At 45.9% G+C, this 23,596-nt stretch overlaps 2 protein-coding genes across 7 annotated transcripts in view; one reads left to right on the forward strand and one right to left on the reverse strand.

Moving 5' to 3' along the window:
- Nucleotides 1-15,739, reverse strand: part of TRERF1 (transcriptional regulating factor 1) — a 151,718-nt gene extending 135,979 nt beyond the window's left edge. For 3 of the 4 annotated variants that reach the window (XM_075863266.1, XM_075863265.1, XM_075863261.1), the window contains exon 1: nucleotides 15,631-15,739. The gene's annotated coding sequence lies outside the window, so the exon portion shown is untranslated. Of the gene's footprint in view, nucleotides 1-15,594 lie in introns of all 4 variants that reach the window. The other variant, XM_075863263.1, reaches the window with a different exon arrangement.
- UBR2 (ubiquitin protein ligase E3 component n-recognin 2) overlaps nucleotides 15,737-23,596 on the forward strand; it is an 82,519-nt gene continuing 74,659 nt past the window's right edge. For 2 of the 3 annotated variants that reach the window (XM_075863259.1, XM_075863258.1), the window contains exons 1-2: nucleotides 15,739-15,849; nucleotides 21,616-21,875. In XM_075863259.1, the coding sequence (XP_075719374.1) occupies nucleotides 15,769-15,849; nucleotides 21,616-21,875 (341 nt within the window). In that variant the 5' untranslated portion in view covers nucleotides 15,739-15,768. Of the gene's footprint in view, nucleotides 15,850-21,615; nucleotides 21,876-23,596 lie in introns of all 3 variants that reach the window. The other variant, XM_075863260.1, reaches the window with a different exon arrangement.

Here is a 23,596-nt window from a genome sequence, read left to right on the forward strand (position 1 = left end):
AAAGGCCGTGGATTGGCCGAAACGTCTTTACTAAGTCGCTTCAACTCATATATTCATATAAAAAGGCTGATTACATATGAAATAATATATGATATACAGCTTTGTGAAAAAATAAATCTATTTACTTGCTTTCTTGTGAGTGCTGGGGTAATTGAGACTACATATATGGATAGTGGCGTCAGGGGGTCCTCCGAGAGGGAATCCCCGGCCACATCGTCAGCAATGCTCTGGCCGGGCATTCCTCTGCTAGAGGGACCTTCAGTGGCGCTATCTACAGGGGAAGGGGGGTAGCACTATATACAGTAGGGGTGGCGCAATCTACAGGGGGGCTGTGTGGCACAATCTACAGGGGGGCTGTGTGGCGCAATCTACAGGGGGTACTGTGGCATTATACACGGGGTACTGTGGCATTATACATGGGTGTGTGTGTGTGTGTGGCGCCATCTACAGGAAACGCAATGTGGCGCTATCTACAGGGGGGTGTGCGGCACTATCTACAGGGTGGTGTGCGGCACTATCTACAGGGGGGTGTGCGGCACTATATACAGGGGGGTGTGCGGCACTCTATACAGGGGGGTGTGCGGCACTCTATACAGGGGGTGTGCGGCACTATATACAGGGGGGTGTGCGACACTATACAGGGGGTGTGCGACACTGTATACAGGGGGTGTGCGGCACTATATACAGGGGGTGTGCGGCACTATATACAGGGGGGTGTGCGGCACTCTATACAGGGGGTGTGCGGCACTCTATACAGGGGGTGTGCGGCACTATATACAGGGGGGTGTGCGACACTATACAGGGGGTGTGCGACACTGTATACAGGGGGTGTGCGGCACTATATACAGGGGGGTGTGCGGCACTATATACAGGGGGGTGTGCGGCACTATATACAGGGGGGTGTGCGGCACTATATACAGGGGGGTGTGCGGCACTATATACAGGGGGGTGTGCGGCACTATATACAGGGGGTGTGCGACACTGTATACAGGGGGTGTGCGGAACTATATACAGGGGGGGTGGCACTATATACAATATATCAATGTGACACGTGTCCCGAAAAACCAGCGCTCTGTATGAAAGTGTTTTAGAATTTATCATAGATCCCTTAGATTTCTACCCTGACGCACTCCGCACAGCTTATCCCCCTCATCTTTCCCTTCTGAGCCCTGCCGTGTGCCCAGGCACCAGCCACATGTAGGGAATTGTCGTACCCGGGAGAACCCACATTACAGTTCATGGGGTGTATGTCTCCGGTGGCACATGCTGGGCACAATATATCAGACACTGAAATGGCATATATATATATGCGCATTATCTTTTAAACAGTACCTATAGGGCCAAAATGCCCACTACACCTCTAGATGAATGTCTTAAGGGGTGTAGTTTTTAAAATGGGGTCACTTCTCGGGGGTTTCAACTGTACTGGTATCTCTGGGGCTCTGCAAATGCGACATGGCACCCGAAAACCAATCAGTCAAAATCTGGACTCCAAAGAACACATAGCGCTCCTTCCTTTCTGAGCCCTCCCAAGGGCCCAAACGGCAGTTTATCACCACAAATGGGGTATTGCCGCACTCAGAAGAAATTGGGCAACAAAATGTGGTATTTTATTCCTTGTAAAGATGAGAAATTTTGAGCAAAAACTACATATTATTGGAAAATATTTCGTTTTTTTCCATTCACAGCCCAAGTCAAAAAAGTTCTGTGGAACAACTGTGGGGTCTAAGGGTATGTTCACACGCTTCACAAAAAACTTCTGAAATTTCAGAGCTGTTTTCAAGGGAAAACAGCTCCTGATTTTCAGACGTTTTTTGAGCAACTCGCATTTTTTGCGGCGTTTTTTACTGACGTTTTTGGAGCTGTTTTCAATAGTCTATGAGAAAACGACTCCAAAAACGTCCCAAGAAGTGTCCTGCACTTCTTTTGACGAGCCGTCATTTTACGCGCCGTATTTTGACAGCGACGCGTAAAATAAAGGCTTGTGGGAACAGAACATCGTAAAACCCATTGCAGGCAATGGGCAGATGTTTGCAGGCGTAATGGAGCCGTCTTTTCAGGCGTGAAAATAGGTCGTGTGAACATACCCTAAATGGTCACAACACTCATAAATAAATTCCTTGAGGGGTGTAGCTTCGAGGATGGGGTCCCTTCTGGTGGGTTTCCTTTGCTTTGATACCTCTGGGGCTCTGCAAATGCGACATGGCACCCGAAAACCAATCCAGCAAAATCTGGACTACAAAGAACACATAGCGCTCCTTTCCTTCTGAGCTCTCCCACAGGCCTAAACGGCAGTCTATCGCCACAAATGGGGTATTGCTGCACTCAGGACAAATTGGGCAACAAAATGTGCTATTTTATTTCTTGTAAAAATGAGAAATTTTTAGCAAAACCGACATATTATAAGAAAATAGTTTGCTTTTTTTAATTCACAGCACAATCCAAATAAATTATGTGGGGTCTAAGTAGTCACAACACCCATAAATTAATTCCTTGAGGGGTATAGTTTCCAAAATGGGGTAACTTTTGGGGGATTTCTACTGTTTTGGCACCACAAGACCTCTGGAAACCTGGCATGCTGCCTAAAATATATTCTAATAAAAAAAAGAGGCCCCAAAATGTGCTAGGCGCTCCATTGCTTCTGAGGTCGGTGTTTTAGTCCACGAGCGCACTAGAGCCACATGTGGGACATTTCTAAAAAACTGCAAAATCTGGACAATACATAAATTTAGTAGTGTTTCTCTGGTCAAACCTTCTGTGTTACAGAAAAAAATGGATTAAAATTGAATTTCTGCAAGAAAAATGAAATTTGCAAATTTCACCTCCACTTTGCTTTAATTCCTGTGAAACGCCTGAAGGATTAAAAAAAAAACGTTCTGAATGCTGTTTTGAATACTTTGAGGGGTCTAGTTTTTAAATCGGGGTTTCTAATACATAGGCCCCTCAAAGCCACTTCAGAACTGAACTGGTACCTAAAAAAAAGGCTTTTGAAATTTTCTTGAAAATATGAGAAATTGCTGTTTATCTAAGCCTTATAACGTCCTAGAAAAATAAGGGAATGTTCAAAAAATGATTCCAATCTAAAGTAGACATATGGGAAATGTGAACTAGTAACTATATTGTGCGGTATAATCATCTGCCTTAGGCCGGGTTTACACGAGCGTGTGCATTTTGCGCACGCAAAAAACGCGGTGTTTTGCGTGCGCAAAAGGCACTTAACAGCTCTGTGTGTCAGCCCCGTATGAGGCGTGTCTGCGTGATTTTCGCGCAGCCGCCATCATTATGGCACTCCGTTTGGATGTTTGTAAACAGAAAAGCACGTGGTGCTTTTCTGTTTAAATTCATAGTTTGACAGCTGTTGCGCGAATCACGCGCGTCACACAGAAGTGCTTCCGTGCGGCATGAGTGATTTTCACGCACCCATTGACTTCAATGGGTGCGTTATGCGCGAACAACGCACAAATATAGGACATGTCGTGAGTTTTACACAACGGACTCACGTTGCGCAAAAATCACGGACTGTCTGCACGGCCCCATAGACTAACATAGGTCCGTACGACACGCATGAAAATCACGCGCGTTGCACGGCCGTATTACACGTTCGTCTAAACAAGCCCTTACAAGCAGATACATTAAAATTAAAAAATATGCTAATTTTTCACAATTTTCTCTAAATGTTGCTATTTTTCACATATAAACACTCACTGTATCGAACAAATTTTACCACTAACATGAAGCCCAATGTCTCACGAGAAAACAATCCCAGAATCACTTGGATAGGTAAAAGCATTCCGAAGTTATTACCACATAAAGTGAAATATGTCAGAGTTCAAAAAAGTAGGCTGCGTCCTTAAGGGGTATTCCATTGTCAGGGATCATTACCATGTATATTGTTTGAAAAATATTATCCTTACATATAAATATATATTCAGTATATTACACAAAGAGATTGGATTAATGGAGCACAAAGAGCCTGCATAACATGCCTATGGAAGACACCGCCCCCTGGAATGCAAAGAGGAGTGTGCAGAAGAATGTACAGGAAAACTTACAGCAGAGGAGCCAATGGGACTTAACCCCTTAAGGACGCAGCCTAGTTTGGGCCTTAAGGCTCAGAGCCCATTTTTCAAATCTGACATATTTCACTTTATGTGGTAATAACGTCGGAATGCTTAAACCTATCCAAGCGATTCTGAGATTGTTTTCTCGTGACACTTTGGGCTTCATGTTCGTGGTAAAATTTGGTCGATATATTCAGTGTTTATTGGTGAAAAATTGCAAAATTTAGAGAAAATTTTGAAAAAATTGCATTTTTCAGAATTTAAATGCATCTGCTTGTAAAACAGACGGTTATACCACCCAAAATAGTTACTAGTTCACATTTCCCATATGTCTACTTTAGATTGGCATCGTTTTTTTAACATTCTTTTATTTTTCTTGGACGTTACAAAGCTTAGAACATAAACAGCAATTTCTCATATTTTTAAGAAAATTTCAAAAGCCTTTTTTTTAAGGTACCTCTTGAGTTCTGAAGTGGCTTTGAGGGGCCTATGTATTAGAAACCCCCATAAAACACCCCATTTTAAAAACTAGACCCCTCAAAGTATTCAAAACAGCATTTAGAAAGTTTTTTAACCCTTCAGGCATTTCACAGGAATTAAAGCAATGTGGAGGTGAAATTTGCAAATTTCATTTTTCTTGCTGAATTTCAATATTATTCCATTTTTTTCTGTAACACAGAAGATTTTACCAGAGAAATACTACTAAATATGTATTGTCCAGATTCTGCAGTTTTTAGAAATGTCCCACATGTGGCTCTAGTGCGCTCGTGGAATAAAACACAAGCCTCAGAAACAAAGGAGCACCTAGTGCATTTTGAGGCCTCTTTTTTATTAGAATATATTTTAGGCAGCATGCCAGGTTTGAAGAGGTGTTGAGGTATGAAAGCAATGGAAACCCACCAGAAGTGACCCCATTTTGGAAACTAGACCCCTCAAGGAATTCATTTATGGTTGTTGTTATCATTTTGACCACACCGTTTTTTCACAGCACCTATTTGAATTGGGCTGTGAAATTAAAAAAATGATATTTTTTCCATTAAGATGTAATTTTTGTTCAAAATTTCTTATTTTCACAAGGAATAAAACACCCCATTTTGTTGCCCAATTTGTCCTTAGTGCGGCAATACCCCATTTGTGGTGATAAACTGCCGTTTGGGCCCATGGGAGGACTCAGAAGGAAAGGAGCGCTATGTGTTTGTTGGAGTCCAGATTTTGCTGGATTGGTTTTCAGGTTCCATGTCGCATTTGCAGAGCCCCAGAGGTATGAAAGCAATGGAAACCCACCAGAAGTGACCCCATTTTGGAAACTAGACCCCTCAAGGAATTCATTTATGGTTGTTGTTATCATTTTGACCACACCGTTTTTTCACAGCACCTATTTGAATTGGGCTGTGAATTAAAAAAATGATATTTTTTTCCATTAAGATGTAATTTTTGTTCAAAATTTCTTATTTTCACAAGGAATAAAACACCCCATTTTGTTGCCCAATTTGTCCTGAGTGCGGCAATACCCCATTTGTGGTGATAAACTGATGTTTGGGCCCATGGCAGGACTCAGAAGGAAAGGACCACCATTTGGCCTACTGGAGCTTTTCTTGTGCTAAGTCATGTAGGCAGAAGCCCCTGAGGTACCAGTACAGTTAAAACCCCCGAGAAGTGACCCCATTTTAAAAACTACACCCCTTAAGACATTCATCTAGTGGTGTAGTGAGCATTTTGACCCCACAGTTATTGTGTAAAAGGTAATGCGCAGCAGATGGTGCAAAGTGAGATTTGCAATTTCCTATGCATATATGCCATTTCAGTGTCTGATATATTGTGCCCAGCATGTGCCACTGGAGACATACACCCCATAAATTGTAATGTGGGTTCTCCCGGGTACGGCAATACCCTACATGTGGCTGTTATTAGCTGCCTGGGCACACGACAGGGCTCAGAAGGGAAGGACCACCATTTAGCCTACTGGAGCTTTTCTGGTGCTAAGTCATGTAGGCAGAACCCCTGAGGTACCAGTACAGTTGAAACCCCCGAGAAGTGACCCCATTTTAAAAACTACACCCCTTAAGACATTCATCTAGTGGTGTAGTGAGCATTTTGACCCCACAGTTATTGTGTAAAAGGTAATGCGCAGCAGATGGTGCAAAGTGAGATTTGCAATTTCCTATGCATATATGCCATTTCAGTGTCTGATATATTGTGCCCAGCATGTGCCACTGGAGACATACACCCCATAAATTGTAATGTGGGTTCTCCCGGGTACGGCAATACCCTACATGTGGCTGTTATTAGCTGCCTGGGCACACGACAGGGCTCAGAAGGGAAGGACCACCATTTAGCCTACTGGAGCTTTTCTGGTGCTAAGTCATGTAGGCAGAACCCCTGAGGTACCAGTACAGTTGAAACCCCCGAGAAGTGACCCCATTTTAAAAACTACACCCCTTAAGACATTCATCTAGTGGTGTAGTGAGCATTTTGACCCCACAGTTATTGTGTAAAAGGTAATGCGCAGCAGATGGTGCAAAGTGAGATTTGCAATTTCCTATGCATATATGCCATTTCAGTGTCTGATATATTGTGCCCAGCATGTGCCACTGGAGACATACACCCCATAAATTGTAATGTGGGTTCTCCCGGGTACGGCAATACCCTACATGTGGCTGTTATTAGCTGCCTGGGCACACGACAGGGCTCAGAAGGGAAGGACCACCATTTAGCCTACTGGAGCTTTTCTGGTGCTAAGTCATGTAGGCAGAACCCCTGAGGTACCAGTACAGTTGAAACCCCCGAGAAGTGACCCCATTTTAAAAACTACACCCCTTAAGACATTCATCTAGTGGTGTAGTGAGCATTTTGACCCCACAGTTATTGTGTAAAAGGTAATGCGCAGCAGATGGTGCAAAGTGAGATTTGCAATTTCCTATGCATATATGCCATTTCAGTGTCTGATATATTGTGCCCAGCATGTGCCACTGGAGACATACACCCCATAAATTGTAATGTGGGTTCTCCCGGGTACGGCAATACCCTACATGTGGCTGTTATTAGCTGCCTGGGCACACGACAGGGCTCAGAAGGGAAGGACCACCATTTAGCCTACTGGAGCTTTTCTGGTGCTAAGTCATGTAGGCAGAACCCCTGAGGTACCAGTACAGTTGAAACCCCCGAGAAGTGACCCCATTTTAAAAACTACACCCCTTAAGACATTCATCTAGTGGTGTAGTGAGCATTTTGACCCCACAGTTATTGTGTAAAAGGTAATGCGCAGCAGATGGTGCAAAGTGAGATTTGCAATTTCCTATGCATATATGCCATTTCAGTGTCTGATATATTGTGCCCAGCATGTGCCACTGGAGACATACACCCCATAAATTGTAATGTGGGTTCTCCCGGGTACGGCAATACCCTACATGTGGCTGTTATTAGCTGCCTGGGCACACGACAGGGCTCAGAAGGGAAGGACCACCATTTAGCCTACTGGAGCTTTTCTGGTGCTAAGTCATGTAGGCAGAACCCCTGAGGTACCAGTACAGTTGAAACCCCCGAGAAGTGACCCCATTTTAAAAACTACACCCCTTAAGACATTCATCTAGTGGTGTAGTGAGCATTTTGACCCCACAGTTATTGTGTAAAAGGTAATGCGCAGCAGATGGTGCAAAGTGAGATTTGCAATTTCCTATGCATATATGCCATTTCAGTGTCTGATATATTGTGCCCAGCATGTGCCACTGGAGACATACACCCCATAAATTGTAATGTGGGTTCTCCCGGGTACGGCAATACCCTACATGTGGCTGTTATTAGCTGCCTGGGCACACGACAGGGCTCAGAAGGGAAGGACCACCATTTAGCCTACTGGAGCTTTTCTGGTGCTAAGTCATGTAGGCAGAACCCCTGAGGTACCAGTACAGTTGAAACCCCCGAGAAGTGAACCCATTTTAAAAACTACACCCCTTAAGACATTCATCTAGAGTGTAGTGAGCATTTTGACCCAACAGTTATTGTGTAAAAGGTAATGCGCAGTAGATGGTGCAAAGTGAGATTTGCAATTTCCTATACATATATGCCATTTCAGTGTCCGATATATTGTGCCCAGCATGTGCCACCGGAGACATACACCCCATAAATTGTAATGTGGGTTCTCCCGGGTACGGCAATACCCTACATGTGGCTGTTATTTGCTGCTTGGGCACATGGCAGGGCTCAAAAGGGAAAGATGAGGGGGATAAGCTGTGCGGAGTGCATCAGGGTAAATTAAAAATCAAGGGATGTATGGTACATTTTAAAACAATCTTTCATACAGAGCCCTGGTTTTTCGGGACACGTGTCGCATTGGTATGTTGTGTCCTTCCTTATCCCCCTCTTATAGCACACTTTGCACCTCTTTTGACTTTTTCCCTTCTTGCCAGTTTGGGGAACTTCTCCTGGAAAGTGTTGCCCTGGTACGATGCGTGTGGCCTCGCTTCCAGAAGTACTGGGTGCCCCTCCTTCCTGGTCGCCAAAAATTAGGTTCTTTATAACCACCTCTTGAAATTCCAGGAAAGTTCCCCTCTGGCCTGCACATCGACGTAGCACGTACGCATTGTACAATGCCATCTGTATGATGTGCACGGCCAGCTTCTTATACCACACCCTCGATTTCCGCGTAGCGCTGTAGGGCTTCAGGACTTGATCTGACAAGTCCACCCCTCCCATGTACCTATTGTAGTCCAGGATGCAATCTGGTTTGGGGGTCTCTGTACTGGTACCTCGTACAGGTACATGGGTACTGGTGTGGCCATGTATTGTTGTCAATACAAGGACATCTCTCTTGTCCTTGTACTTGACACACAATATGTTGCTACTAGAATGTGCCCTGCTCTCACCCCTTCTGAGTGTTTGCCCAAGCAGTGTTTTAGGGAGGCCTCTAAGATTTTTTCTAGCAGTGCCGCATGCCGCAGTCCTTCTGGAAGCGAGGCACTTGAAGAGCGGGACGCTGGTATAAAAATTATCCAGGTAGAGGTGGTAACCCTGGTCCAGCAGTGGGTGCACCAAATCCCACACAATTTTTGCGTTAATTCCCAGTAAGGGGGGGCATTCTGGGGGCTGAATACTGCTGTCCTTCCCTTCATATATCCTGAATTTATATGTATACCCTGATGCACTCTCGCACAGCTTATACAACTTCACGCCATACCTTGCCCTCTTACTTGGCAGGTATTGGCGGAATTGAAGCCTCCCTTTAAAATGTACCAGGGACTCATCAATGGAAATACACTTCTCGGGGGTGTATGCTTGGGCAAACCGGGCACTGAAATGGTCTAATAGGGGTCTCAGTTTATATAAACGGTCAAAACTGGGGTCATCTCGGGGTGGGCACTGCTCATTATCGGCATAATGTAGGAAGCGAAGTATTGCCTCATAACGCATCCTGGACATGGCCATACGGTACATCGGGGTGTGGTATAGGATGTCCGTGCTCCAGTAGGTCCTAATGGATGGCTTTTTTAGAAGCCCCATGTTCAAGAGCAGTCCCCAGAACTTGCCCAACTCTGCTGCGTTTACAGGAGTCCACCTCTGGGATTGGGCATAAAATGAGTTGGGGTTCTTGGTGATATACTGTTGGGCATATAAATTAGTCTGGGTGACCATTAGCTCTATAAAGTTATCAGTGAAGAAGAACTTGAAAAAGTCCATCTCACTGAACCCTGCCGTGTTAAATTTGATGCCTGGGCTGCCCGTGTACTCAGGGATTTGGGGTTCATAATGGTCTGGTGTGGGCGTCCAAATGGGGTCACTTCGCTCAGGGGTATCACTTGTTGTGGGGTCACTTCTCTCAGGGATTTCTACTATGGTGGTGGTCCTGGGGCGTCTCCTAGGGGGTCCCTCCTCTTCATCGCTGGATGAGGAGGTAGACAAATAAAATAGTGTATCGCCATCCGACGAGTCTGTGTCGGAGGCCAGAAATGCATACGCCTCTTCAGCAGTAAATGTCCGTTGGGACATGCTTGTTGTGCGAAGACAAAATTTATATACTGCAAAAAAATAAATCCCTAACTGGGAGCAATAGGATAGCACAACTAGCACAAATGTGTGTTTTGTTTTTAGAGAGCAAGTGGACTTCCCTGACACTAAAGCTAACTAGGGCGAGGGTTCCTAACACTAAACCTAACTAAATTTTATGTGGACTTCCCTAACGCTAAACCTAACTACGGCGACGATTCCCTGACACTAAACCTATCTAGATTATTTCAAGCTTCCCTGACACTAAACCTAACTACGGTGACGGGTGCCTGACACTAAACCTATCTAATTATTCCGAGCTTCCCTGACGCTAAACCTAACTACGGTGATGGATCCCTAACGCTAAGCCTATCTACGGTGACCGATTCCTGACGCTAAATTCCCTGACACTATACCTAACTACGCTTTTTGACGGTTCCCTGACACTAACTAACCCTAATACTAAACTAACCAGTTAAATTTTCAAAATTGGCTAAACTAACTATTTTTTTTTGTTTCTTTTTTTTCTTTTTATATTTTTTTTTTTGTTTTATGTTTTATATAGAAAAAAATGAAAAAAAAATCCCCAGGGACCAAGAAATGTGGTCCTGAAGACTGAAAAGTGGTCAGTGATAGGAGATCACTGACCAAAAAACGTGGGTAGAACTCAAAGAGGAAGGGAACAGGAGTGGGTAGTGGATGGGGTGGTGGGAAGCAAAAAAAACGTTGTTTTAGAAACTTTTTTTCACTTTTTTTCACTTCTTTTCTCTCTGACTCTCTGCTCACAACCGATCTCAACGCCTCGCTAACTCCAACAGGGCGTTCAGGGCGGTTGCAGCAGGATGTGAGGTCAGAGAGAGGAAGTGACGAGAATGATCGCTGCTATTGGCTAGTTACTCACTGACTAGCCAATAGCGGCGATCGGCGAGGCGGGACCATAGTAAATGGTCCCGGCCCATTATGCTGTGATAGCATGCTGTCAGAAACAGCAGCTATCACAGCTCAGGAACGCCGGGCTCGAGCACTGCTGTGCTGAATGAGACCGATCGCTGCTATTGGCTAGTTACTCACTGACTAGCCAATAGCGGCGATCGGCGAGGCGGGACCATAGTAAATGGTCCCGTCCCATTATGCCGTGATAGCCTGCTGTCAGAAACAGCAGCTATCACAGCGCATGAACGCGCCGGGCGCGCGCACCGCTGTTCTAACTGCAAGACGTACTATTACGGCATGGAGCGCGAACGATAGAGCTGCCATGACGTAATAGTACGTCAAGGAGCGGGAAGGGGCTAATACTAAACTAACCAGTTAAATTTTCAAAATTGGCTAAACTAACTATTTTTTTTTGTTTCTTTTTTTTCTTTTTATATTTTTTTTTTTGTTTTATGTTTTATATAGAAAAAAATGAAAAAAAAATCCCCAGGGACCAAGAAATGTGGTCCTGAAGACTGAAAAGTGGTCAGTGATAGGAGATCACTGACCAAAAAACGTGGGTAGAACTCAAAGAGGAAGGGAACAGGAGTGGGTAGTGGATGGGGTGGTGGGAAGCAAAAAAAACGTTGTTTTAGAAACTTTTTTTCACTTTTTTTCACTTCTTTTCTCTCTGACTCTCTGCTCACAACCGATCTCAACGCCTCGCTAACTCCAACAGGGCGTTCAGGGCGGTTGCAGCAGGATGTGAGGTCAGAGAGAGGAAGTGACGAGAATGATCGCTGCTATTGGCTAGTTACTCACTGACTAGCCAATAGCGGCGATCGGCGAGGCGGGACCATAGTAAATGGTCCCGGCCCATTATGCTGTGATAGCATGCTGTCAGAAACAGCAGCTATCACAGCTCAGGAACGCCGGGCTCGAGCACTGCTGTGCTGAATGAGACCGATCGCTGCTATTGGCTAGTTACTCACTGACTAGCCAATAGCGGCGATCGGCGAGGCGGGACCATAGTAAATGGTCCCGTCCCATTATGCCGTGATAGCCTGCTGTCAGAAACAGCAGCTATCACAGCGCATGAACGCGCCGGGCGCGCGCACCGCTGTTCTAACTGCAAGACGTACTATTACGGCATGGAGCGCGAACGATAGAGCTGCCATGACGTAATAGTACGTCAAGGAGCGTGAAGGGGTTAAGCAAGTCCCACATCTCGAGGGAGGGTCATGTGTCTCCTCTGTCTGTTTCTTTGTTCTGAATAAAGTTCAGTTCTCCTCTTTTCTGATGAGAGGGAAGCTGTATCAAACATTTCTGTGTGATGTACTTCTCTCCAGGCATGCCTTCAGCTTTCAATTTACAGAGGTGGTTATTCGGTGTGAAATACGGACCTGACACCATCACCTTATGATCGGTGGGGTCTGACCACTGGGACCCCCACCAATCTTGAAAAAAGGGGCTGATTTAAAGCTGCGGCACCTTCACTGTTTTTTTCTGCACAGTGGCACCCCCACTGTGCAACATCGCTCAATACAAGTAAATGGGGCCGCCTGCATTCCCCTGCAAAGCCAGGTGGCCAGGATAGTCAATGTGCAGGGAAACTTACAAGGGACCACCGCATTAAATCTGCGCTGCGGACCCTTCATTCTCAGGATCGATCTGGTTCCCGGGGCCTTAGCAATATGCCATCACTTTATAAGGCGGGTATAAACCCTTTGAGCACATTGTAGGAGATTACGACAGTTTTCTGGTGCAGCGGCATTTGACTTTATAGTATGTGTTGGGAAAAAGGGCGTGACGTAAAAGTCGCACGGATTTACTGAAACGTCCACCGTTTCTCTATTCAGAGCTTTCGTGAACAATGACAAGTACAACCTTACACTATAGCTGTAACATAATCTTCTACAGGACAGCGCAGTGTGAATGAAGCCTGAGGGACAGTTTACCTAGACTGACGATTTATACACCAGTCTTAACCAATTTACACCTCTTGATAAATTTGGCGCATCTTGGTCTGTCCTAAAGATAGAAATCTACACCTGTTATGGGCCAGAATGGATTTCTGCTAGAATTTAGACCAATTACTGGCGTATGTTATAACAAACCTGATGGACCGATAGTGGCAGCGCCCACTCCCACCCACTTTCAAAAGTTTTTTTGGGGCTGCTGTGATTATAGAGAAGTGGGGGGGGGGGGGCTGCTGTGACTATAAGGGAAGTGTGGGGGGGCTGCTGTGATTATAGAGAAGTGGGGGGGGGGGGGCTGCTGTGATTATAGAGAAGTGGGGGGGGGGGCTGCTGTGATTATAGAGAAGTGGGGGGGGGGCTGCTGTGACTATAAGGGAAGTGAGTGGGGCTGCTGTGATTATTAAGAAGCGGGGGCTGCTGTGATTATAGGGAAGTGGGGGGCTGCTGTGACTACAAGGGAAGTGGGGGGCTGCTGTGACTACAAGGGAAGTGGGGGCTGCTGTGACTATTAGGGAAGTGGGGGGCTGCTGTGATTATAGGGAAGTGGGGGCTGCTGTGATTATAGGAAAGTGAGAGGCTACTGTGATTATAGGGAAGTGGGGGCTGCTGTGATTATAGAGAAGTTGGGGGCTGCTGTGACTACTAGGGAAGTGGGGAGCTGCTGTGACTACTAGGGAAGTGGGGAGCTGCTGTGACTACTAGGGAAGTGGGGAGCTGCTGTGACTATTAGGGAAGTGGGGGGCTGCTGTGATTATAGGGAAGTGGGGGCTGCTGTGATTATAGGAAAGTGAGAGGCTACTGTGATTATAGGGAAGTGGGGGCTGCTGTGATTATAGAGAAGTTGGGGGCTGCTGTGACTACTAGGGAAGTGGGGAGCTGCTGTGACTACTAGGGAAGTGGGGAGCTGCTGTGACTACTAGGGAAGTGGGGAGCTGCTGTGACTACTAGGGAAGTGGGGAGCTGCTGTGACTACTAGGGAAGTGGGGGGCTGATGTGACTATAGAGACGTGGGGGGCTGCTGTGACTACTAGGGAAGTGGGGGGCTGATGTGACTATAGAGACGTGGGGGGCTGCTGTGACTACTAGGGAAGTGGGGGGCAGGTGTGACTACTAGGGAAGTGGGGGCTGCTGTGACTACAAGTGGGGGGGGCTGCTGTGACTACAAGTGGGGGGGCTGCTGTGATTATAGGGAAGTGGGAGGCTGTTTTGATGATAGAGATGTGGGGGGCTGCTGTGATTACTAGGGAAGTGGGGGGCTGCTGTAATTATAGAGAAGTGGGGGGCTGCTGTGATTATAGGGAAGTGGGGGGCTGCTGTAATTATAGAGAAGTGGGAGGCTGTTTTGATTATAGGGAGGTGAAGTGGGGGACTGCTGTGACTATAAGGGAAGTGGGGGGCTGCTGTGATTATAGAGAAGTGGGGGGGCTGCTGTGATTATAGAGAAGTGGGGGGGGGGGTGCTGTGATTATAGAGAAGTGGGGGGGGTGCTGTGATTATAGAGAAGTGGGGGGGGGGGTGCTGTGATTATAGAGAAGTGGGGGGGGGGCTGCTGTGATTATAGGGAAGTGGGGGGGGCTGCTGTGATTATAGAGAAGTGGGGGGGGGGGCTGCTGTGATTATAGAGAAGTGGGGGGGGGCTGCTGTGATTATAGGGAAGTGGGGGGGCTGCTGTGATTATAGAGATGTGGGGGGCTACTGTGATTATAGAGATGTGGGGCTGCTTTGACTACCAGAGAAGTGGGGGGCTGCTATTACTACTTGGGAAGTTGTGTGGGGCAGAGATTTATGGACAATCCTGTGGGGTGGGCACAATATTATGGGCTATTTTATGGGCACTACTTTCTGCCTACACTACTGAGGGGACATTACAGTGTGGACTATCTGCAGGGGGCACCAGTGTGGGGGTACTATGTGCCTGTAGTGTGTGGGGTAGGTCTGCTGTGAACTCTACAATCGGTGACGGTTCAGGTGTCACTGGCATCACTAGGTCTGCGTGCCCGGTCAGGACGACATATGGAGAGGACAGCCACGTCTCGTTCTAGAGGAGGGGGACGATATCCTAGCCATGTTCTGCGGCACGTGACCCTATTCTTCGGGCTGAACCCCCCACACTACAGTAAAGCGCAGCACTGCCATATATGTTGTATAAAACATCCCCGACATTGAAAACATGGTTGCCAGTGAAAAACAACACGTGCAGTGCCTCCGGGTCCAGAATACAGGCTGTGCCGCTGTACGGGGTCCACGAGCCCTTACGGTGAGACTCCTTTATCCGGCATCCACTAATCCAGAAAACGTAATGTTTTGGGATTTTTCTATCAGCACAAAACTCCTCTGATTTAGAACAGAGCTCCAAGGCTGCAAGGTTTCTTTATGGGAAAAAAAAGTCATGGAGCAAAGAAATCGCAGCAAATACGCCAATTTGTTCCCATAAGAAAACATCAAAGTCCTCGCCACGAAGCTACACGTTACACAATGGACATGAACATACTATTTGGACTGTCTTTCTAAAAGTTTTCTACCCTTCGGGAGTCTCATAATCCGGACTATTTGATAATCCGGCACCTATCCGATCCCATGATGCCGAATTACAGGAATTTTACTGTATTCCATTAACAAGGATTATGTTATGTATGACTTATTATGACATGACTACCCCTGACCCATCACTCCTAGCCGGCTCTCCCTCGCATACTGACGATGTGATGCTGGGAGTAGTTGTCCTCCGGGATTCTGCTGCGCACCGGCTCTACTCTCAGCGCTCTAGGAATAACTCCAACGGCCCCGCCTCCCCGTGACGTGTTTCCGCTTCCGGTGCAGTCTCCTGCTTAGTGAAGATGGCGTCTCTGATGCAGGAGTCCGAGGAGCTGGGCACAGAAAGCGAGCTGCTGTGCTGCTCGGCACGGGACGTTGCCTTGGTATGTGCCCGGGGGGAGGGCAAGCAACGTGCCCCGAGTATAACTTCTGTCATGGGCTTTCCTTATAATCCGGCCTAAAAGCCCCGGCCGCGGGAAGTGACAGTGCTCTTACCCAGCTGTGTACAACCGTGTCTCCCCACATACCATGTATATAGTCATATCATCCAGCTGCTGGGAAACTACAATTCCCAGCATGCCCACACAGGCTATCTGGGGATGCCGGAAGTTGTCGTTTTCTCAACAGCTGGAGTGTCACAGGTGATACACTACTGATATTACAAATGTACAGCAGAGTCGTATTACAGTGCAGTGTGTGTGTATATATATATATATATATATATATTACACGTGTTGTACTGGAGTTACCAGCTGGGTGCACCAATATCTATTCCCAGATGGACATGTCATATAATACTCGCATCTCCCGTTGTTTACACAGTAAAATTCCTTTAGTCTGGCAACCGATAGTCTAGAAACTCTGATAGCGTGGCCTATGTTTCCGCCACAGAAATGTAATTTTACGTTGTGATTTTGTGTCCATTCCTTCGTCACTCTTGTGACGCCTGTTTTATTGACTATAGGCGACAAAAAAAATCTCTTAAAAAAAAAATGCACGGTCGCCATTGTCTGGACGCGGGTTATTAGGGTATGTTCACACGGCCAAATTTCAGACGTAAACGAGGCGTATGAAGTCTGAAAATAGGGCTACAATACGTCGGCAAACATCTGCCCATTCATTTGAATGGGTTTGCCGACGTACTGTGCAGACGACCTGTTATTTACGCGTCGTCGTTTGACAGCTGTCAAACGACGACGCGTAAAAATACAGCCTCGTCAAAAGAAGTGCAGGACACTTCTTTGGACGTTTTTGGAGCTGTTTTTTCATAGACTCCAATGAAAACAGCTCCAAAAACGGACGTAAAAAATGCCGCGAAAACGGCGTGAAAACACCGCGAAAAATGCAAGTTGGTAAAAAAAACGTCTGAAAAGCAGGGTCTGTTTTCCCTTGAAAACAGCTCTGGATTTTCAGACGTTTTTGTTGACTACGTGTGAACATACCCTTAGTTTTCTGCAGGTTCTTGTTTGTTTTTGAACTGAGGAAGTTCCCCTTTAAAAAATAAAATAAAAATAATGGCAAGTTTTATGGCATCCTTTCCGCTGTGTGCTTTATTATTACCATCTGATAATGCAGAACATTTTATAGTTCAGCTCTTTTTAAAATGAATGAAATGAATTGTATTGAACATTTACATAAGTGTGTGTGTGTGTGTATATATATAATGTCTATGCCGCCCTCAGTTGCCTTCGTTTTATCTCCATTGATAATTTATGCAATATCTATAATAAGGCCTCAAGCACGCGACCGCTGCCATTGATCAGGCTGCAAACCGCGGATCTTAATGTCCGTAATGCCTGCGAGTTGCCTCCGCATCCGTTCCATAGATCACGGCCATGTTGTTTGTGTATTATCTGTATTTCACGGATTGCAAAAAAAACGTAAGGTTGAAATTGTCTACGCCCCTAGGAATGTCACATGATCGAATTTCCAAAACGTTTCCTAGCAACATATCTGTCAAATGTGGCTTACGTGTGCTGTCCGTTATTTTTGTGGACCCACAGACATGAATGGCGACACGGGTCCGCAAAAACAGACCGTGATAGGACATGATCTATAATTTGTGGAACGGAACAGCGGATCAGCAAAAAACACTGATGTGTCCGCATAGAAATGAATGAGTCCGTGTGCTATCCGCAAAAAATACATGAGGCCTAATATAATCTAGACCTCATGCACACAACCGTAGCCGTGTGCACCACCCATGATTGCGCCATGGACGGCCGCAGAGTGTCATCCGCGGGCCGCCCGCAAATCAGGAACCACATTGATTTCAATGAGTCTGGGTTTCCGGCCAATGTGCACGGTCGTATAAATGGGCCCATAGAAATGAATGGGTCCGCAGTTTTGCAGGTTAATTGCGGCCACAAAAACACGTTCGTGTGAATGGGGCCTTAGAGATCAGGAAATGTACATTTCCACTGTTGAGCGTCAAAGGGTAACTAAACTTTTAAAAAACTTTTGACATGTCAGAAATTTTGATCGGTAAAGGTCCGAGCACTGAGACCCCACCAATCGCTAAAATGATCGGGTGAGCGCTGTACCACTTTATTTTCGATGGGCTGTCCTCGGAGCGCTGTGCGGGCTCAGTCTGAGTCCGTACACCGCTCGCTCGGATTTCTGAGGAAAGTCGATCAGAAACTAAGCGATACATCGCTCATCCGAGCGGTTCTGCCTCTTCGTTTTAGCGATCAGTGGGGGTCTCAGTGCTCGGACCTTCACCGATCAAAACGTCTCACATGTCACTATGACATATCAAAAGTTATTTCAAAGTTTAATTACCCTTTCATGTGAAAAATCATTCCCAATGTTGCAGATATTTTGCAGTGTATATACCTTTAAATAGTGTCTCGATCAGGGCTGGTCAAATCCCAGGTGACCAGGTAGTCAATGCACCTACAGAATTGCTGCTAGCGTCTTTTTGGGTTGTTTTATATTGACGTCTATGGGAGTTCCTTTTTTCCAGCTACTAAATAACTATTTTCTAAAGTCTACAGTAAATTGTTTGCTCCTGGTTTAGATTAGGGGCAAACAAAGTTTATCGTGATTATCGGCAAATTGCACAGCGCATGGGCCGTTTATATCAGTATTCCCATCGTGAGCATTTATGGCATTTTCACAGGATGTCGTAAAATAAAAAAAATAACCTTTAAAACATGAAACGGCGCTGTAAAAAGCGTTTTACCCGAAAATAAATTGCGGTTATTCTCCTTGGTGGATTGAGTATACTGCGGTCTCTGTGGTCGGATAGATTGGGAACATAATGGTGGGTGACTTGTTGTGGTTTTACATGCGGCGATTCTTGGCGCTGTGCGACCATTTTCAGTCATAACTCACCATTGCCTTATCCTTTATTTGTGCTGCTGCTAAAATTTCAAAGTCATCTAATAGGAACCGTCACTGTTAGTTTCCATTGGATAAGAATCTGTCGTGGTCATGTGAAGGACGCCCAGATGTTCACAGCAGATTTCACCCTTTTAAATGTAGAAGTGGTGAAATCCACTGCGACTCCGTAAGTAACACATGGATTTTGCTGTGGATTTGCTACAGAATAATCCCAAATAAATTCGCTACGTGTGTGGGAACCCATAGGACTTGTCCACACACAGTATCAGACTTTCCGCTGCAGCAAAAACGCACCATTTCCTGTCGTTTTTACAGCAGAAAGCAGTGCGTATTTTGCTGTGTTTTTCTCAATGTTGGGGGATGGTGACCTCTCCTCTGAAAAATGCAGCAATTCTGTCCACTTTCCGCAGCAGGAATTAAAATACGTACCGCATGTCAATTTCTGCACAATTTCTTTGCTGCTACCGTATTCTGCTGCGTTTTTTCCGTTCACAATTCCGCGCGGAAAAATTGCAGCAATTCCGCAGCGTGTGGACAAGCCCTTAGGGTGAGTTCAAACAGGGCTTATACGTTGTGTAAAAGTACACAGCGTATCCGCCCTGGTCCCTGCAGGGAATTCTGACCGAAAAAAACAGGGAGAGCGGAATCCCCTGCCATAGCGGGCCGGGGATTATGCTCCAGTAACAACCCCTTGACGTCACTGTCCATATATGGATAGTGACACCGGGTTGCTTCAACAGGAGTGGAATCCCCTGCCATAGCGGGCCGGGGATTCCGCTCCAGGAGCAACCCCATGTTGTCTCAAAGTAGCGCTGTGTGCTGGGAATCCTCGGCCAGGAACAGTTTATTACAAGGATTGTTTCCTGTAAAACGTCTGGTAAAAACGGATTCATTGACTTCTATCGGAGCCGTCTGGCCGTGAAAACGGCCAAAAATAGGACGTGTCCTATTTTTTGACGCCCAATAGTCACGGGCCGTTTAAAAAAACCGCCCATGTGAATAGACCCATAGAACTTCATTGTTCTGAAAATGTCCGTCACACGGCCGTTTTTCACTGTCGTGTGAATGTAGACTTAGGCTGCGGATTTTCCGCAAAGAAATCCGTTGCGTAAAATCCTCAGTATTTAGGCTACGTGTGGACTTCCCCCTAAGCTGTGTGTGTATGGGTAGAGCATGGCGTTTTTGGTCAAGCAGAAAAAAAAATTTATGCGTTTTTTTGCCACAGTTTTTGAACTTTACGTTTTGTTTTTTTTAGGTGTTTATTTTAATTTAGCAAATCGAAAAACCCCGTTAAAAACAACTCCAACTAAATAGACACCGCTTTACGGTGGGCATGACGCTTTTTGTTTCCACAAGCGGACAAAAACCACACAGGGGGAAAAAAACACCTCTACCCCCCCATTAAAATCAATATTGGGAGATTTGGGGCGTTTTTTTTTCTCTCGCTGATTCCGATGCGGTTTCTGCATCAAACGCAGCGCCGAAAAAAAAGTTGTGTGAACTGAGCCGTAGGGCCTGGGTAGGCAACCTGTAGATCGATATTTACTATTATATGTTCGACGGGTCCTGAGAAGATCCCTGTTACCTCAGTTCAGCTATGACACTGTGTGCAGTGTTCGTTCGGTGGCTTATCTATAGGGCCCAAGGGTGTCCTTCTGTCATCTGTTGGTCCTGTACACATTTTGGCCCTACGGTTAACGTATATGTTGGGTTAAGCTTCTGATGTGTATGTTAAAGATAGACCGTGACTGATGCCTTAATAGTGACCTCCATCACCATAGAGTTTAATGGTGTACGTTAAACCTGTATGTCATGAAAAATCTCATGCCGTAAATGGTAAACGTTCCACACTACGCCATTGAATTTATATTTATCCCCTGAGCCTGCTGTATACTACTATATCTAATATACCCCCGTAGTTTTCCCCACACCGTATAATACCCCCATAGTGCTCCCCACACCGTATAATACCCCCATAGTGCTCCCCACACAGTATAATGCCCTATTGCTGCCCCCACACAGAATAAGGCCCCCATTTCCACCCCCCAGAGTATAATGCCACCCATAGCTGCCACCACAGTATAATGACCCCCATAGCTGCACTCCACACAGTATAATGCCCTCCATAACTGTCCTCCCCACAGTATAATGCCACCTCTGCATAGTATAATGCCCCCATAACTGACTTCCACGCAGTATAATGCCCCTATAGCTGTCCTTACACATTATAATGCCCCTATAGCTGCCCTTACACATTATAACGCACCCCACACAGTATAAAGTCTCCCATAGCTGCCCCCACGCTGTATAATGCCCCCACAGCTGCCCCCAATAGTGCCTGATAAAAACAACAATATACATACTCCCCTAACCCTGTTCCAATGATGAGTGGAGGAGATCACTTTGCTCCTCCGGTCTGTGCGGCAGGGCACAGACAGGAGCGATGACGTCACTGCCTCGTGTCCGCCGATACATAGTGAATGGTAGAGCAGGGACCTTACGGCTCGCTGCTCTACCATTGGATTCAGCTGTATCTGCCTCCTGAAGATGCAGATACTGTTTAATCCGGGGGACAATAATTGATAAAACCGAAATTCGCAAGATATCTGTCTTCTACAAAAGTCGCACATCCCAGAATGTAAGCGTTTGGCAAAGGATTTTTTTATTCGCTGCTTACGGCTTAACCTACACATGAACATGCCTGACTACGCTCCTCCTGGTATACACGCACCATGCACTGCTTTAATGTACGGTTATGTTTTTGTACTTTTTATAGTAATTGTGTTTTCTTTGTCTGTAAATAGAAATGGCTCCAAGCAACTGATCTTCCCAAAGACGTCTACCAGCACCTTGCTTACTATGTCCCCAAAATCTTCTGCCGAAAAGCAGATCCAGTTACAGACCATGAGGAAATGTTGGCACAGCACGCGCTGCTGGGAGCACTGGAGTGGTATCTGTGCGGGGAGGACCCTGCCATTGGCTTCCAAAAATTGGAGCAAGCAAACAAACCGTCCCAGCTCTGCGGCCGAGTGTTTAAAGTGGGTGAACCAACATATTCCTGCAGGTGGGTTTGGATGTTTGTTGAAACCTGGGGTCCACACTTTAAACAGGGACGGTTAACAAAACAGGGTTGTCAAATGAAACAATTCTCCGCTAAATCAAGGAGTACATTTTGTTTTAGGCAACCAACACAATTTTTACCTCTCTAACAGCTGATCAGTGATTGTTATTAGAGTTGTCCTCTTTTACAATCTGTATTTGTTACAAAGGTTCTCGATAATAAGCGAATCCCAGGGAATTCTGCTGCCGGGACCTCCAATGATCAGCTGTAATCTGCTAATGAACATGACAGCAAGTGTTCAATTTGCCTGCAGCGCCACCACTGAGAAAATGAAGCATTACATGATTGTCATAGATGTCAGTGGGCTATAATGTCAGCTGGGTCCTCCAGGGGCACTCTTTATAGTCCATCTCCGCTCCGGCTAATTAATGGTGGTCACTAATGAGACACTCTTTTAACTCTGATTATCCCCAAGGATGCGGTCTTGCCGTGTTTGTTTGCCGGGCAGCCAAAACTGCATGCGTTTTGACCACGGTTTCCGTGCTAACTGCAAATTTGCAGCAAAGCACTGTAAAAATGCATGCGTTATTGCAGGGCGGGTTTCGGCCAGATGTCAAAACGCCACTGTTTGAATACACCCTTTTAGGGTATTTGAAACTGGGTTTTTATAACCAAACATAGGTCATTCTAAGGGTATGTTCACACGGCCTATTTACGGACGTAAATCGGGCGTTTTTGCCCCGAATTACGCCCGAAAATAGCGCCTCAATAGCGCTGACAAACATCTGCCCATTGAAAGCAATGGGCAGACGTTTGTCTGTTCACACGAGGCGTAAATTTACGCGCCGCTGTCAAATGACGGCGCGTAAATAGACGCCCGCGTCAAAGAAGTGACCTGTCACTTCTTTGGCCGTAATTGGAGCCGTTATTCATTGACTCCAATGAATAGCAGCGCCAATTACGCCCGTAATGGACGCGGCGTTCAAGCGCCTGCACATGCCGTTACGGCTGAAATTACGGGGATGTTTTCAGGCTGAAACATCCCCGTAATTTCAGCCGTAACGGACGCCCTTGTGTGAACATACCCTAATACTGTTTTAAAAGAGAGTTTACAGTTAAAAATAATTTCAACATCTGACCAGCACAGCTATATGAAGCCTTTGGACATCCCATTGCAAATCCATGGGTGTTAATATGGAGTTGGGTCACTTTTGTGGCTATAACTGCAACCACTATTCTGGGAAGGTTTTTCGCAAGATTTTGGTGTGTCTGTCAGAATTTGTGCCCTTTCAGCCAAAATAGCATTTGTGAGGTCAGACACTGATGTTTTGGTAGACGGTCTGGCTCGCAATCCGTGATTGAATTTGTGTTAAAGGTGTTGGATGTGATTGAGGTCAGGGCTCTGTGCGGCCACTCGAGTTCCTCCACATCAAACTTCTTGCACCATGTCTTTATGGACCTTGTGCACTGGGGCACAGTCATATTGGAACAAAAAAGCCCGAACCACAACGTTTTTTTTAACGGGCGTCCCGTGGCTGCATTAAAATCAATGTAATTCTATGGGGCTATTCACATGGCTGTTTTATTAACACACCATGTGATCAGCCCGTGAAAAAATAGGACATGTCCTATTTTTTGCCCATTTTCACGAATCCCTCAATAGACTCAAGTCTAAGAGGAATCTGAAATCAGGACCCGCACTTATGCAAATCGGCTGTTTTTCA

This window comes from Rhinoderma darwinii, chromosome 4, assembly GCF_050947455.1.
Source record: "Rhinoderma darwinii isolate aRhiDar2 chromosome 4, aRhiDar2.hap1, whole genome shotgun sequence".
NCBI lineage: Eukaryota > Metazoa > Chordata > Amphibia > Anura > Rhinodermatidae > Rhinoderma > Rhinoderma darwinii.